Raw genomic sequence first — 17,811 nt, forward strand, 5'->3', positions numbered from 1 at the left:
TCCAGAGCTTTCCCCATAAGAACCCACTCTTTAAAGCTGAAGCAAACGTCAATCTAGAGCAGGGGTCTGCAACCTTTAAGACAAAAAGAGCCACTTGGACCCGTTTCCGAAGAAAAAAAACCTGGGAGCCGCAAAACCATTGCGACATTTAAAACAAATATATCTCCGGAGCCACGATCTGACAGCGGGCAGGAAGGTGACGTCGGGACGGTGCGTGACTAACACACGCATCGCCCCCATGCGACGTCACAGCCAGTACAGCGCCCGCCACAGTGGGGAGTGTCGGGGCGCACGATGTGCCTCCTCCCCTCGCTAGTATCCGCCCCGGAGCCGCGGCAAAGGTGTAAAAGAGCCACATGACGCTCCGGAGCTGCGGGTTGCTGACCCCTGATCTAGAGGTACCACTGTACCGGTTGCTGGCAACCACAGGAGCGGAGAGTCTCTTGGGATCAGATCCTGCTTGTGGGTTTCCAACAAGAGGCACCTATCTGAATTGGCCCCTTGTGAAAAGAGGAGGCTCTTTTTATGTTCGTATATTGAATCTGGTCGACCCCTGTCAAAAGAGGCTGCCCGGTCTGACCCGCTTATGGACTACAACTCCCATCAGCCCCCGCCAGCGCGGCCGTACGACGCTAAGGCTGATGGGAGATGTAGTCCAAAAATACCTGAAGGGCGCCCGGTTGGAGAAGGCTCCCTCAGACGCCTCCTTCCTGTCCCCACACCGCCTGTCCCTCAGAGGCTGGCTGTTTCAGACTAGCTCCTTACCCCCCGCCCTCCGTGGAGGAGCCCTGCCCCGCGCCACGACGCGCGGCCCCTTTAAGAAGCCATGTAAACAAAGTCCGATTCCACCCTGCGCATTCCCCTGCCCCGTCCCGTCCCGGCGCGCGCGCAACAGTCTCTCTCTCTCCCCCCCCCCCCGCTCCTGCGCGGTGACGTCACTGCGGCGCGACCGGCGGCTCCCTCCTCTACGCCGCCGCAGAGCAGCCGAGCCATTCCGAAAGCCCGCGCGGCGGCCGCAGCGGCGGCGGCGTCCCTGGTTCGTTCTCAGCCCTCGAGGCCCCCGCTTGACGCCGAGTGCGTGAGGAGGGCCGGCGCCAGTGCGCAGGCGCGGCAGCCCTGGCTGGGTCGCCTGCGGTGGGAGGGGGCGAGAAGCGGCGGCGGCGGCGGCGGCAGCGAGAGCGGCGGCGGCGGCGGCGGGAGCGGAACATGAATGGAGCAAAATGGCGGATCATGTGCAGGTGAGGGGATGCGCGAGGGAGAGCGGGGCTCGGCGGACAGGCCGCGGCGCCGGGCCAGAGACCTGAGGGGGCTCTCGGGGCCTAGCCTGGCGGGGGCCACCCGGGGGCCGGGCCTAGCCTGGCGGGGGCCGTGAGAGAGAGAGAGCGCGCGCGGGCCGAGCTCGGCGGGCGCCTCCTGGGCCTGCGCCGGAATGGAGGAAGAGGAGGACGGGCGCCCGGGAGAAGTTCGCGGCCGGGCCGGTGGGAGGGTGGCCGCCGGGCCGGCTGCGGTTCGAGGCGCGTGGCTCCCCGGTCACGGCCGGAGCCCTGGGCCCGTGTAGCTCAGGACCACTGGCTGGCAGGCAGCGGCTCTCCGGGAGGGCTCCCCACCTGGAGATGCCGGCGGGGGCTGAGGCAGGTGCCCCGCCGAGGAGCGCTGTGGCCAAGCGGAGGAAGAGGCGCGGGCGGGAGAAGCGGGGTCGGATCCGGCCCGGGGGTACTTCATTGGGGTTTGATGCTGAGGAGTCGGAAAGGGCTCCGGCTCCCTCTGATCCAGCTTTCTGGGTTTGGGAAGGGGGCCAAAAGATAGAGCACAGCAGAGCTAGGAAGCCCAAAACCCAACAACTAGCCTCGGCCCACTTCTTAGTCACTTGCCTCGGCTGCACTGGCTTCCACGGAAGGGATAGCAAAAACAACCTTCTGCCCTCTCTCTAGTCCCAAGTAGCGCAGCGTTGTGCCGGAATTTTTATTCCTCTTTTGCAAAGTCTGCTTTGGTCAGTCCAGCCTCCTTGGTGGTCTTTTTGCCAGGACTGTGCTGTGGTTTAGGAAGAATGGAGAACTTGCAGGAGTTGCTCAGAGGGGGATGTGGACCTTGGGCTCCTCCAGGGCAGTGGCTCTGGGCATAACATCCCCCAGCCTGCTCCTTCTGGATTTGGTACCTCCAACTGCCACAAGGGTGAGCTGTTCATTTGCTCGTAACTTGGCTGTGCAAGTTCTTGGAAGATGAAATGCTTTGGAGTCACTTTGCACATTGCAGAGAAAAATGGCTCCCCGCTCCTCCACCACTCATCATAGGTGGACATGTCTTTTCTGAAAGGCATTTGTGTAACTCCTTATAATTATGCCCCCAGGAACAGCAGCAGACTAAGCGTCCTCTGGGGAGCTATGTGTGTGCCATCTCCCCTCAGATTTACAAGTGGCTATGGTTGACACCAAGTGGGAATGCGAGGACCTGTCTGTTGGAATGCATGAAGTGCCCCAGTATTTCCCAGATAGATTTATTTTCTTTTTCTTTTTTTTCATTTTCCTTAAATTTGCCTTTACTAATAAGAATTAGTAATGGTCTGATTAAATGTGAACTTCGGCTGTATGTAGATCATTCTTTCTAGCAGAATAGTTAAGCTATAGAACTCACTCCCACAGGAGGCGATGATGGCCACCAACCTGAATGGCTTCAAAAGAAGATAAGACGAAACAGCTATTCATGACCACTGGCTATGAGGTCTATACTGTGCCTTCACAGTTGGCGCAGCAATGCTTCAGAATACACTACAGGAGGCAAGAGTGCTCCCTGTGCTTGGGTCCTGCTTGCAGGCTTTCCTTTGGGCATCTGATTGTCCACTGTGAGAATAAGACACAATGGACAATTGGCCTGATCCAGCAGGCTCTTTATATGTTCTTATGTTAATCTTTGGATATATTCACTAGTCATTTGTTTTAATACACCATATGCGCAAATGTAAAATAAGTTTCTCAAGTTTCATAATGGCAAAACATCCGGTTTTCTGTTAAGTTTGTTCAGGCTGCCTTTATACCAGGTGAGCTTTCTTGTCCATTGAGCCCAGGATTGTCTACTCTAGCTTGCTGCAGCTCTGCAGTCTTCAGTGAATGCCTTTTCCACCACCTGATTCCCTAACTAGAGATTGAACTTCGCTCTACTATCAAAAGTTTCGAGTTACCATCAACGGGGATGATAATTTAAATTCATTCCAATGAATGTATTTATTTATTGCATATATATCTCACCTTTTCTCAAAGGAGCTCGAGGTGACGTACATGTTTCTCCCCTTCCTCATTTAATCCCCACAACAACCCTGTGAGGTAGGTTAGGCTGAGTGGCAGCGACTGATTCAAGGTCACCTACTGAGCTTTGTGTCCGAGTGGAGATTTGAATCCTGGTCTTCTAGGTTCTAGTCCAGCCCTCTAACCTCTACACCACACTGGCACGAGTAGAATCATAGAATTTCAGAGTGGGAAGGGAACACAAGAGTAATCTGCTCCAACCCTCTGCAATGCAGGGTTCTTTTGCCTAATGTGGGGCTTGAACCCACAACCCTAAAATTAAGGAGTATCTTGAATGTCCTTCTCTAGTGAAGTCTGGTGTATACCAAATGTGAAAAAGCCCACTGATTCACTGATAAACTGCAGGTTCTGGTTGGCTTCCAAGCAGCTTGGATTTAACACATCTCAATCAATTCAGAACTTTATTGCTTAGATCATACTGACTATATGTGGTGATCTTGTGAATAAATGAACATGAGTTCTCAGCTTTTAAAACAAAAAAATACTAGCCCTCCTTGCATAAAGATATTGACCTGGCAAGCAGTTATTTACAGGTCTAGTGTATCCGCTTGGGTGGATATATTTCATTGCAGGATGTATGGGGGTCCAAATGCAGAGAGGTAATCTGGATTTGCTGATAGATCTCTGGATTTTTGCAGCAAACTGGCAAGGAGTTCTGTCTCCTAGTTTAAGAGTAGCAGCAACAAAATTACCCTCCTCCCAACACACATAAACACACACACACACAACTAACCTAATTTGTGCTTCTAAAAGGGAGAAAGCTTGGGGTAACTAGGAGCCCCTTTTGTGGAAAAAACTGTGAGCTCTGGAATGCAAAGCACATTCCTGGGTTCAGTTTTAAGTGTATGTTTTTTGCACCAGCTGTGATTGATAGATCTTGGGGTTCTAGTAAAAATTGTAAGTAAATCCAGCAAGCCAGAAGCCTGTCCACACCTCTCCTCAGGTCAACCTTCAGTCAGATAATAGGAAGTTCCAATTCAATAGAGAGAGACCTGTGTTTACTAGGTGTTACCTGTCAGTTTAATATTGAAAAAGAAGTGATTAACAAATAATGTATGTGTACGTGAGAAGGGAAGTTACCCAGCAGGTAAGAGCCTGATGGATCACTCCAATGGCACATCCAGTCCAGCATCTTGTTCTCACAGTGGCCAACCAGATGCCTTTGGGAAACCAGCAAGCACAACCTGAACACGACCATTTTCCACTCCTGCAGTTTCCAGCAACTGGTAATTCGGAAGCATTTCTGCCCTCCTGACTAATAGCCATTGATAGCCCTCTCCTCCACCAATGTGTAACCTTTCATCGCATTCTAAAACCCAAGAAGGTATCTGTAAATCGAAAAAATAAATAACATCCCCTCCCTCTCCTTGTTTTGTTTGGGCAACCCTTCACAATACTGCCATAGGTGCAGAGAGTTGCAGTTTTCTTCCTGCAGATAGGTTAGCCACTTTCTCTTGTTTTTTAGTCTACAGGCCCTTGTTGCTTTCAGTCCAGTTGCTGGCTATGGTAGATGCCTCTGAACTCAGCTGCATATCAGGAGCAGTAGCTGCTTGAACCACCTTCTCCCTGACTGTTTCAGCTGTCCTGCTGTTTGTCTTCCTTTCTGGGATTTAATGGTGAAGCTCTTGGGTGGTTTTAGAAATCGTTCTATGAGAGAGTTCTTTACTGTCACAGCAGGATGTTGTTGGCTGGTGTGGATTGCATTTGAATAGAACTTTTCTGGAAGCAGGCCTTGTTGGGTATCACATTTGGGCTTTTGAAATAATCCTTCCTTGGTAAGATTGGATAGTTACGTTGGAGGGTTTTTGCCTCACTCTGTAGCACATGACATGTTGTCTAGAGCTGTTCTTCTGCACTTGTCTGACAGCCCTGTACTTGCTCTCAGTTTGTGGTACACTGCTGTCATCTGGATTCGGTAGATAGCCAGATCAGAGTAGAGGTGGTGAATGGCATGAGATTGGACAAGATAGCATGGCTCATTCAGTTCTGATCTTATGTAAATGTTCTCTCCGCACCCTAATGCACTCCTGGGCAACTTGTAAGTCATCGAGGCAAGCACAGTCCAATACAGATGATGGCCTGCTGGGGTCTTGATCAGTCCTCTGTTTTGCGATCCCTGGGAATTGGCAAAAGGTAGTCTATTTAGGCCACGGAGGTCCACAAGTTAGAATCATGGAATTGTAGGCTGGAAGGGATCCTGAGGGTCATCTAGTCCAACCCCCTGCAGTGCAGGAATGATTTGTGTAGTTTTATGCAAGCCTTCCCCAGCCTAGTTTCATCTCTCCATGACTGCAACTCCTTTCAGCCCCAACCAGCTTGGCCATATAAGGCTGAGGGAAGTTGACTGTAAAACATCTGGAGGACACTGGGTTGGGGATGGCTGGTTTGGATACAGGAGCAGATCAGTGCTTATTCTCTAGCCCTGTAACGGCTTGAAAAACAAGGCTGCCACTGTTAACTGAGGGAGAAAGTTGGTGTACAGTGGTACCTCAGGTTACATACGCTTCAGGTTACAGACTCCGCTAACCCAGAAATATTACCTCTGGTTAAGAACTTTGCTTCAGGATGAGAATAGAAATTGTGCAGCAGCGGCAGCAGGAGGCCCCATTAGCTAAAGTGGTGCTTCAGGTTAAGAACAGTTTCAGGTTAAGAACGGACCTCCGGAGCGAATTAAGTTCTTAACCCAAGGTACCACTGTATTTTTGCTCGGTGCTCATGACTTTTGCTTTGGACTTGGAAGGGCTGTTATTCTGCAAATCCATTGCAGAAGATGCTCAGAGTGGCTTGATGCTGCCGTTATTGGAAAGTACGTTGAAGCCATCATTTGAATGTCCCAGTCCCATTTGAATGTTTCTCCAAACAGCAGGTTCTGCGATAGTCAAAAAAGTACCGCAAAGGTGGGCTTTCCCTAACCCTACTGCTGCCCCACTTGTCTACTTTTGAGTTTTCTTCTCTTCAGTATCGCTGCCTGTTGAAAGTGTATCTGTCTGTGTTGCTGTTATGGGACTGCTTGTGATGTCAGCCCCAACACCACACATCATGATGGCTACCATAAAACAACTGACTTGGTGTATATTTCTTTCATTCAGTCGTTTGAGCTTTGGGAAGAGAATCTACATAACATAAAGTAGCACTTTTTCAGTCCTTTCTGTAGCATTCCCCCTACCCCTACCCCCAGAATATAAAGTGGCAATAATAATAATAATAATAACAATAATAATAATAAACTCAACTCTATTAAAACAAAAAGTGCCTAGATTATAAGTTGTGGCAACTGTAACCGAGCTTTAAGGTGCCATTCGGTGATTAGATTATACATCTGAGTTTCTAACACTGCTTGTTGATAACTGCTTGTACTATAGCAGTACTGACATCTGTTATACTCTTCACTACACTGCCTGACATTTTATCAGTACCAATGCCCACTTAACTGTTCAGCATGCTACCAGTACCTGCCATCTTTTTAAATCAGCCACCTGACCAATATAGTGTTTCCCATTTGGTTCTGACTTCAACTTCTGGAATGGCTTTAGACTCCACCCTGGCCTCAGTTAAAGTTACTAAGGGACTTTTGGGAACCCTTTGGTCCTCGGGAATTGGCCATCGAAAGTATTGCTGTCAGCACTCCCATCACTAGCAGATGGGCTTTTCCTGATGTTTCACATCTCCCAAGAAGTGCAGTTCCCTCTCCAGTCCACTTCCTGACATCCAGTTGCTGCAAGACACCTGAGGCATTTAAGCATCAGCTTTGACTTCACATATGCCCCTGTTCCACCAGCATTTCACATTTGGGTGCCAAACTCCACCGTTCCATTCACACTCGGTGCATGAGCCCAGTGGGTTGTTGGTTGCCACCAGGCTTCAAAATTAAGCCTGGCGCCAGGCGCATTTCAGACTTAAAGATTCTGCATTTGTGAGCACCTCAAAAAGTCAGCATGCCATTTTCTGTGCCTGGCTGATACTCGACGATTGCTTCATCTTGAAGCCTCAAAATACGGTATGTGTTAAGGATAGACAATATGCTGAGGAGTTTAACAATAAAGAGTAGAGTGTTTTGAAAATTGAAGTATGGTTCCAATATTTTTATTGTAAACACCAAATTAAACATGTATTAACAATTTCTGTTAAAAATGGGATATTAACAGTGTTTCACTTAAGTGAATTGTGTATTAGTTCATGCTTATCAAAATAATAAACAAAAAGTGTTGCCGACCCCTTCCCCCAAATGGCGACTAGACATTCTGTTTTGGCGCTCACAACCCAGGTTCCAGGAGCCATTTGGCTCCTAGTTTTTCTATCCCAGTTTCTAACAGTGGTTGCTGTACTAGGTATGCAGTAGAGTTTGTCTCACTTCCCATGGCACCATCAGTTAAACCCTCCGTCGCCGCCTTTTAAAAGAGGTGATCAAAGCCCTGCTCTGAAAGGGTGCAGTGGGATCTACTGGCTTAATGGGTTCCGTTCAAAGTATTTCACCATTGCCAGAAAGATGGAGACTTCTTGCCCATACTAGACAATAAGGATAGGTTTTTTAAAAAAAAATAATTATTTAACTTTATGAAGTAATCAAAATACTCTACAAAAAAAGCAAAGAGTTAGGTGGTGAGTTGCTGTTATAAATCCATAGTACATGGTTGGATATTACATTGGGACATGAAGAGGTTCAAACCAAAGTCAGGCTAGAAAATAAGATCATTGTTTTCACAGGAACAGAGAGAGCCAGTAATAGCGGATATCGGTATGCTGTCAGTACCAAATTAAAAATTTATGGGAACCTACCAGACATGAGATTGTTTCTTATTAAACATCAAAAACATGCACCATGGGGTGGTTTGGTCCATTGGCTTGGTGCCTTGAGAAGCATGCATCAAATGGGTCAACTTTTCTGAAATTACAATATATATAGGGCCTTCTGAAACCAAAGGCGAATAAGAGGTGACATGATAGAAGTTCATAAAATGGCTCGGCTCTGCCTCCACAGTTGGAGAAAGCAAGGCTCCTGAATACCAGTTGCTGGCTACCATAGGAGTGGAGATTGCTCTGGTGCTCAAATTCTGTGTGAACAGGTCAAGATGCTGGACTAGATGGGCTCCCTTTAGCCTGATCCAGCAGACTCCTGTAGTTTTATTATGAAAGAGGAGGTGGAGTGCTTGCTACATCTTGTTTTGCGATTTACCTTGGGAAAAACTCCAGCTAGTGCTTCTTCAGTGCTCTCCTGCTCGCTGTCTCATGCTTGTATCCTTATCTAGTGTGCACAGGGCTCCTTCACTGCATCGCTGCTATGCTCAATACTACTTTATCTAGGTTCAAAGGCCTGATATTGTCCAGCCATAGTAAGGAATAATCCCCACCCTTGGGTTGGCCAGACACATGCCTTCATTGGCTGGCAGCTGGGAAATGAGCATTTGGCAAGTCTGAACAGGATGGTGTACAGTCTTCTGTAGCTGGAGGGGTAGACACAAAATGGGGCACCAAGGGGGTTGAAATGTTCTGAACTCTTGTCATTTGGAAAGGAAAACAGCCATTCCTAAGAATCTCCAAAAGCCATCTTAGAGTGTGTTTGAATGAATCAGTCTTTTTAAGTGGCCACATACTGAGTTTCTCTGTGGCTCTCAACATTGCAGTTTGTTCTGTATGGTTTAATTGGGGTTTTTAATAGTGTGATCTGGCCATCTAGCGTTAAGTAGTTTATTTTAGAACTTTTTGTGTAGATGTACATAAGCCACGGGACGCGGGTGGCACTGTGGGTTAAACCACAGAGCCTAGGACTTGCCGATCAGAAGTTCGGCGGTTCGAATCCCTGCGATGGGGTGAGCTCCCGTTGCTCGGTCCCTGCTCCTGCCTATCTAGCAGTTTGAAAGCACGTCAAGTGCAAGTAGATAAATAGGTACCGCTCCGGCGGGAAGGTAAACGGCGTTTCCATGCGCTGCTCTGGTTCGCCAGAAGTGGCTTAGTCATGCTGGCCACATGACTCGGAAGCTGTACACCGGCTCCCTCGGCCAGTAAAGCGAGATGAGCGCTGCAACCCCAGAGTCGGCCAGGACTGGACCTAATGGTCAGGGGTCCCTCTACCTTTACATAAGCCACATTGTGATGGTTATACCTAAAAGGCAGTCTAAGAATTCCTCAATAATAATAATAAATAGAGTTTCATATCCACTCCTCTCATTCTTCAAATAATGAATGCAGAAAGATGGAGAGGGTTTTTGCAACCGAGAGATTTATTCAACTTGGGAAATACAGGAAGACTCCAAGAAGCTGGGCTGCGTTAGCACAACCTGCACTTTACCTACACTGCTTTCTAGCCTTCCAAGCTTGAGGTTGCACCTTCCAAAGAGGAAGGTGAAATAGCAAAGCGGTTATTTGTTGCTACTCACTCTGTTGTCCTAGACCAGGATGAGGTTTCATCACTCTGTCCTTTTTGCCTCCAGCTCAGTCCACGCTGGCTGTGGCCACCAAACTCAGACACCAGTTATTCCATCCCCTTATAAGAGCATACGAAGAGCTCAACCAAATAAGGCCCATCTAGTCCAGCGTCCTGTTCTCACAGTGGCCAACCAGATGCCCCAATGGGAAATCTGTAAACAGGACCTGACCACAAGAGCACCTTCTTGCTGTTGTGGTTTTCAGCAGCTGGTGTGCAGAAGTATAGTTGCCTCCAGCTGCTGTTCTGCATCACAGGCCCCAAGGAGTGGTTTGATGCAGGGACACCAAAGAAGAATGTCAAAAAGACCAGGTTGGCCAGTTATAGTTCTTTATTAAAGAAATTAGTCAACTTACAACACAGTGTTCAAAGCCTCACAGTGAGAGTTCTTTGCACCCAAGCAAACATGTATACATCTTTTATTCACAAAGCAGCTTACATCAGTTTACCCAGAACCTCCCATCACACCTGGTCCATGAGGCCATAGGTGGCAGCTATCCAAAGCTTCTCCCCTGTCTGGTCCTAGTGCCCAGCATCCCAAGTCCTATAGATAAGTACAGCATCAAAGTAAGCCAATTAGCATATACCAAAGCAAGCGAATATATGAGCTCATTCTTGCAACAACTACCAATTATTTTGGGGTTATCTTGCCTACCAAGATGGCACTTGCAGGCTTTCTGGAACATTTCACCTTTGGTTCAACACATCTGTGAAGGCAAAATATAGCCATTATAGACCAGTAGCTATGGAGAGCTCTCTTCTCCTACACCCCAGTTTGATCCTTCTCTTGCACTCCATTCTCTTCTTCTGACCTTTAGAAAAGAAGAGAGCCTGCTAGATCCGCCCAGTGGCTCATCTTGTCCAGGATCCTGTTCTCACAGTGGCTGGTGAGATCCCCGTGGGAAGCCACAAGCAGGATTCTCCCACAAGAGCACTTTCCTTCGCTGTGGTTGCCGGCAACTGGTATTTGGAAGCATTGCTGCCTCCAGCTGTTGAACAGTGGCATGCCATCTGAAGCCTAAGTTATTAATTGGCTCGTGGCAGCATCTGCATATTCCCTCTCCCGCTGTTTTCCGTGTCTTGCTTTGCTTCTAGACCTGGCTTCTAGCTGCCTATCTCAACTCTCAACTGGTGGAATCCCAGAATTCATTTTGCTGCCTGTGCGGAGATTCCACATTCCAACGCACATGCAGTCTTGAAGGCTTCTCCAGCCATCCTTCCCAGTATGAGGCATTGACCTTTTCCTGTGCTGTTAGTTCCTCAAAATCCTCCTGAGCACAGCTACTTGTCTCAAGATGTGACAGACCTGCTGAGTCTGCCATGTTTTGGGATGTCAATGCAAAATAAATAGTGGGCAGGGCACAGGGGAGTCTTCTAGCCCTGCTTGTTGATGCCTTGGAAGAAAAACTGGTTGACATCTGCATAAAACCCCAGACAATACAAGGCATTTGGTTTTTCATCCCCTAGCTTTCAGAACCAGCATTTCAGAAATAAATGTATGCTGTGCAGCTTTGAGAATTGAGCACTTTTTGAAAAAATGTCTAGACTTTTAGAGTGTCAGGCTCCTGGGAATTAACTTTGAGGATTGCTGTTACAAATGAAATGTAAGTGCATAATGAGGATGGGTGTTAGAGAGTGAAATAGACCCAAATGCTGGTGCATATATAGAAACAACATACGCCCTTTTTCTCTGTAGCAGACAGCCCTGTATAATGTACCAATCATTCTTGGCACTCTTGATGTTTAATGTACAGAACCAACGTGTGTTGAAAATTCTCATCTGTTGATATCAACTGATGTTAGAATTTCTCAGTCATAGTAAATCTTGGCATGTTTGAAGTACTTTTGCATTCCAGGCCGTTGATCTTCAGATATCTTAGATCAGCGGTGTCCAAACTTTTTTCAAAGAGGGCCAGATTTGATGAAGTGAAGGGCCGCGAGGGCTGACCAAAGGGCCAACCGAAGTCTCGTTAACCTTTGTTTAGGATTGAAGTTGTTGACTTTTTTTAGGATCTTACCCCAGGAAATAAACTGCCGCAGGGGCCAGATTAAACCGACCGGCATGCTGATTAGTCCCCCGAAATGGACTTTGGCCATGCCTGTCTTAGATGTTTTATTTCCTCATGAGCATAAAGTTTATAAATACAGTGGTACCTCGGGTTAAGTACTTAATTCGTTCCAGAGGTCCGTTCTTAACCTGAAACTGTTCTTAACCTGAAGCACCACTTTAGCTAATGGGGCCTCCTGCCGTCGCGCCGCCGGAGCACGATTTCTGTTCTCATCCTGAAGCGTATGTAACCCGAGGTACCACTGTAGTGGATAATGTGCAGTGGGGGAAACCATGTCTCGCTCCCCCATTTAAATCTGCCTCCGCAAATATCCAAGAAAAATCTTTTTTAAAATAGCCCATCAGTGGTTCTTTACATATAACTAGAGTCAGTTCTCCTGTGTGTTGGAGGAGATGTAACAAACGTAGACCCTGTTCACACATGTGGCAGTCTTACAAGTGTGTGCACAACTTTTGGGTTGTGGGTCATGAAGGACATTTCTGAAATAATAGGTGTACTGGTGCCTTTAGACCCCAAACTGTGTCTTCTATCAATTTCTGATAAATCAAATATGGACTTAATATATAAAACACTTTTTTTGTTTTGTTCATAACTGCTTGTTTGACCGTATTGCAGGGCTGGAAGGAATCTTGGTTTTTCTTTAATCATTTGATTCAACAAAGTAATGTTTATTCTCATTTCTGAGAAATGAAGTTATAAATTGAGGGTACCTTGGGGTTCAGCTAAGCCTATGGATTTTGCCTCCATTAGGTGGCCATTTGTTACTTAATATGACAGGCCAATCATCGTGGTGGCAAGTCCTGATGAAATGTTACTTTGCTTGGTATTCATAACATTTGTCTTGTACTCTCTCTGTATCAGGTTGGCTTTTGGTGTAACATCTAAATCAGTGTGTACTTGAGAATGTACCTTATTTTATGAGGTAATGGCTGTGAACCCTGGATGTGTGGGGAGGTTGGCACTTTCCTCCCCTTTATTTAATTTCATATTTTCTACTGGATTGTTACTTTATTTAATGTGGTGGTGGTATTTAGAAGAGTCTCTGGGCTACGTGAGTTTGGAAACAGGTTTCCTTCCAGGTTTCCTTTTGAATTGCTATTACAGTGGTACCTCAGGTTACAGACTCCACTAACCCAGAAATAGTACCTTGGGTTAAGAACTTTGCTTCAGGATGAGAACAGAAATTGTGCAGCAGCAGCGCGGCAGCAGCGGGAGGCCCCATTAGGTAAAGTGGTGCTTCAGGTTAAGAACAGTTTCAGATTAAGAACAGACCTCCAGAACGAATTAAGTTCTTAACCCGAGGTACCACTGTACAGTGGTACCTCTGGTTGCAGACGGAATCCGTTCCAGAGCTCCGGTCGCATCTTCACGTTTCTGCAAACGGAGGGACCGCTTCTGTGCATGCGCGCACGGTGGTAGAGCACTTCTGCGCATGCGCACGCAGCAAAACCCGGAAAAATGTTTCCGGGTTTGCCACGTACGTATCCCGAAGGATACATAACAGGAGGTGAACGTAAGTAGAGGTACCACTGTACTTTCAAAGGGCTGGAATAGGAGAATGAAAATCTGGTGTTTGCTTCCTATAAGGTGGCAACACAGTTCTTTTAGAGTGTGGTTTTCACCCCCAAGCAAAATTGTCAGGGTTTCAAGATTTGTGTTTCGCTTCCCCATGGCTGCATTTTTCCTAGCCGTTGCCCTTAAAGGAAGTCCCACGAGAAATATAAAATAAAATAATCAAGCTCTCCTCTTTGGTTTGTTACAGAGTCTAGCCCAGCTAGAGAACCTGTGCAAGCAACTGTATGAGACAACCGACACCACAACACGGCTCCAGGCAGAGAAAGCCTTGGTTGAGTTTACCAACAGTCCGGACTGCTTGAACAAGTGCCAGCTTCTCCTTGAAAGAGGGAGTGTACGTAGGCAGAGAAACCCACCACCCTGCTTTCAAACCACCTAAAGTGTTCTCTGGGTATTTGCCTGAGCTCATGGCTTGGTACAGAACAGCACTGCAGGGGTCCTGCTGGTGTATTCTCTCCTCTGCTCTGCTTACAGCCATGAACTTGAGAAGTGATCACTATTGGGTCTCCTTCTGCTTTCTTTTGGAGTAATTTACACAGAACATCTTGGCCCTTTCTCAGGGCTTTCTATTTAAAATACTTCTAAAGCACTATAAAGGAAGTTGAGTGGAACTATTTCTGAATTAATGTGGTCCACTCTTGAATGATAGTTCATAAGATTCTTTGCAGACCAGCATGAGAATTGAGACACCTCCAGCAGACTTCCACAGTTCCTAGCCTTGAACACCTCCTGTGATAAATCCTTGTGCTCTTCTTACACACTCTTTCCTCCAGTATACACGACAGTCTTTCCTGTGAATGCATCTGAGGATCAGACCCTCCTGTCTGTCATGGACTGGCTGAATGCAGAGGAATGGTAGAAGGCACCAGCTGGGGTACACCCAAGGAAAGAGAGGGCTCAGAGACATGGGATTGGTGGTGGGATGACATTGAATGGTCAGAGGGAGAAGAGGGAGCGGACTAGGAGGAGGAGGTGTCAGAAGCTGAAGTGGTAACGGTTTAGTGAACAGGAAGAAGCTGTGGCAGAGAGCAGTCCAGAATCAAGCAGAAGCAGAGGCTGGAGAGGAGGGGGACTAAGACACACAGATGAGGCAGGGAGTCTTCCGCCCTGGTCTCCTAGAACCCATAGAGGTATGAAGAGGGTGGAGCAAGGACAGACAAGGCGAATAAGTCTCAAGTTGCTTGGGAAGGACCGGGGGGGGGAGGAGATTTGGAGAGCTGTGGGAAGGTGGGGACCTGCAGTCCTCACTACTGCCTCATTGGGACAAGGCCTACTGGGAAGATTTGCTGTGTTCACTAGGCCAGAGCTGCTTTCATTTCTTTGAATACAGAGTTTACTTCACTGACATATTGTAAATTACTGCTGACCGGCTCCCAGTTCATGCCTTAACACTGCATCACCAGTGTGAACATACTTACATCCTTGACCTTTGACAATCACTTGGGAAGCTTTGTCCTGTCCTGTTTTTGCCTACAATTTAACCATTTGCTTTCTGTTTGTGTTTTACAGTCGTCTTACTCCCAGTTATTGGCAGCTACATGCCTTACGAAACTGGTGTCACGCACAAACAACCCTTTGCCCTTGGAACAGCGAATAGATATACGTAAGTAGAAGAAGAGAGCCAGCATGCCCAAGACCAAAATCAATTACATGAGGAGTTTATAAGATGCCCATGGTATTAAAAGAGGACACCAAAATCTGCAGTTGGGCAAACCAAAATATCAAAAACGTGCAGCAAGCTTTTGAGTTCTCCTGAGCTTTTCATCAAACAAGATGTTACACAGGGGAGAAAAGTGAGGAGAAAAGGGGTACAAGCACAAGGCTGATGTTGTAGCATTAAGATCAGCTTGTAGGCCCAGGTCCAAGACAGTGGTGACTAGCTGAATAACTCTCTCCCGGGTGTTGCAGATACTAGGTTGCACACCTAGGATTCTGGGATAAAGAAACAATGGCTGCCCCTCATCACTAAGAAACTGACGTTGGGCGTGTAATCCAAACCAGTGGTGATAAACCTTTGGCCCTCCATATGTTCTTGTACTGCAGTTCCCATCGGCTCCATTGATCCCAGTGGTCAGGGATGATGGGGTTTGTTGTAGTATAGCAGCATCTGGAAGGCTCCCCCTCCCAAATCTTAAACGAAGCACGCATGTTCTCAAACAGAACATCTAAACTTCTATTTATCTGAGAGAGGGGTCAGCCAATGTTACATCATCCCCAAATCTGAAGTGTGTAACCTTCTAAGTGTAGCACTTGGGAGGGACTTACTCAGCCTTCATTTCTGTCTTGGGGCTGAGAAAGCAACCTGACATTGGTGTCTCAACAAAAGCCTGATTTTTGCATTTTATCCCGTGATCTGTGTAGCATCTTATCTGATGAAGAGTTCTGGAGAGTCGTTCATGGAGTTCAGTCGATTATGCTTGGTACAGTCCTGTGACAACTGGCTGGTCCTAATAACAGTATTGCCAAACTGGATTTTGGAGTTTTTCTTATAGACCAATGGAGCTGCCTTTCGCTTTTTAAACTTTCGAAAGTGCTCTGTACCTTTCTTGAATACTGTCCTTCAGTAATTGTAACAACTCTTCAGTCATTTAGTAGCTTAATGCTTAAGCACCATGCTGCTAGTATGTGACCTTTTTTTGGCAAAGTTGTGTTTTTTTAATTCATTTTTTAATGTATATTAAACAGAACAATTATAACAACAGATAAAAATTAAAAGATGAAAAACAAAGCTATACAATAGGCACATAGAATGTGTACAGTAGCACATGAGTTAAAATAACAAAGTAAGTAAAGACTATCAGCCTTCTCAGTATTATCAAGTATAGTTCCAGATATGTTAGGCTTGTGACAAGCGTTGTCTTGAAAATGACAATTCCCCTGTATATGTCATTAAAAAATGCCAAATTATATAATAAGTGTCTGGAGGTTCTAGTCCTTATCAAAAACTCAAATTATGCATAATTTTCTCCTATTATAGCTATATTCCAGAGTGAGTGGTACCAAGTGTTCACTAAAAAAAAATGGGCTGTTTTCCATTGAGTTACAATTACCATTTGTGCTTCCAAGATCATATATAAGGCCAATTCTTTTAAATCTTCCATTCTTCAGGATGCATTTTGTCAAAACTACAGTTGCATGTGGCATGTTTTTCCAGGGGAGTTATGGGTTGGCTTTGTCATATGACATAATTATTTAAAACATGTTTACCTTTCCTTTCCTTAAGAAGTCCAATGCAACCTGCTAATGTAAACTGAAACAATTGCTTGTCAAACTTTTTAAAATGGTTAACTATTATTAAGTCCAATAAGCCACCCATAAAGTGTTAAAACAGCCTAGAAACACAAGCAGCCATTCAAAAATAATTTAACCACAACAATTACGTACAGTACAATTGCATCTTACGTGGAGGCTCAATTCCTAGGGTTCCACATATACTCAAAAATTGTATATACCCAAGCCCTTGAAACCCTTAGCCCCACAAGCACATAGTGACCCAAGTGGACCTGGCAGAAAAATAGCTTTTAAACTCTCTTCCTTGCTTGGACGGCAAGGGCTACATAGTGCACTAACTCCAGCAGGCTAAAGATGCTTGCACAAAATCTCGTAGGAACTCTGATGTCCCCATGAGATCTCGCAAGAGCATCATCCCAGAACCAGTGTGCCAAGAGGGCCTTACCCCACAAGCAAGGGGGACAGCTTAAAATCTCTGCTTGGAAACCCCAAGTGGACCCAGCACTAAAGCGCTTTAAAGCTCTCTGCCCTTGCTTGCATTTAACTTGCTAAGTTTCAACCAGGCAGCCTTCAACTTCGTTGAAATCACACAAGTTAAATATGCACAAGTACAGTCCTATCTTGGTTTTCGAACAGCTTAGTTCTCTAACGTTTTGGCTCCTGAACGCCGCAAACCCAGATGTGAGTGTTCCTGTTTGCGAACTATTTTTGGAAGCTGAACGTCCGACAGGACTTCTGAGCTTCCTGCAGCCAATCAGAAGCCACGCTTTGGTTTCTGAAGGTTTTGGAGGTCAAATGGACTTTTGGAATGGCTTCTGTTCGACTTCCAAGGTACAACTGTACAGTGGATGCTCGGGTTGCGAACGTGATCTGTGCAGGAGGCACGTTTGCAACCCTCAGCATTCGCAACCCGCGACCCACGCATCTGCACACGCAAGGGACCCCTGACCATTAGGTCCAGTCGTGGCCAACTCTGGGGTTGCGGCACTCATCTCGCTTTATTGGCTGAGGGAGCTGGAGTACAGCTTCTGGGTCATGACTAAGCCGCTTCTGGCAAACCAGAGCAGTGCACAGAAACGCGGTTTACCTTCCTGCCGGAGCAGTACCTATTTATCTATTTGCACTTTGACGTGCTTTCAAACTGGTAGGTTGGCAGGAGCAGGGACCGAGCAACGGGAGCTCACTCCGTTGTGGGGATTCAAACCGCCGACCTTCT

The 17,811-nt window shown here is 46.6% G+C and overlaps 1 protein-coding gene across 1 annotated transcript in view; it reads left to right on the top strand.

Moving 5' to 3' along the window:
• Positions 1-1,029: 1,029 nt before the first annotated feature.
• The window catches only part of XPO7 (exportin 7), a 50,993-nt gene continuing 34,211 nt past the window's right edge, over positions 1,030-17,811 (top strand). The window contains exons 1-3 of the mRNA XM_081017320.1: positions 1,030-1,238; positions 13,552-13,698; positions 14,874-14,967. Coding sequence (XP_080873446.1) covers positions 1,221-1,238; positions 13,552-13,698; positions 14,874-14,967 — 259 coding nt within the window. The 5' untranslated portion in view covers positions 1,030-1,220. The remainder of the gene's footprint in view (positions 1,239-13,551; positions 13,699-14,873; positions 14,968-17,811) is intronic.

This window comes from Podarcis pityusensis (genome assembly GCF_964106645.2).
Source record: "Podarcis pityusensis genome assembly, chromosome: 8".
NCBI classification, from domain to species: Eukaryota; Metazoa; Chordata; class Lepidosauria; order Squamata; family Lacertidae; genus Podarcis; species Podarcis pityusensis.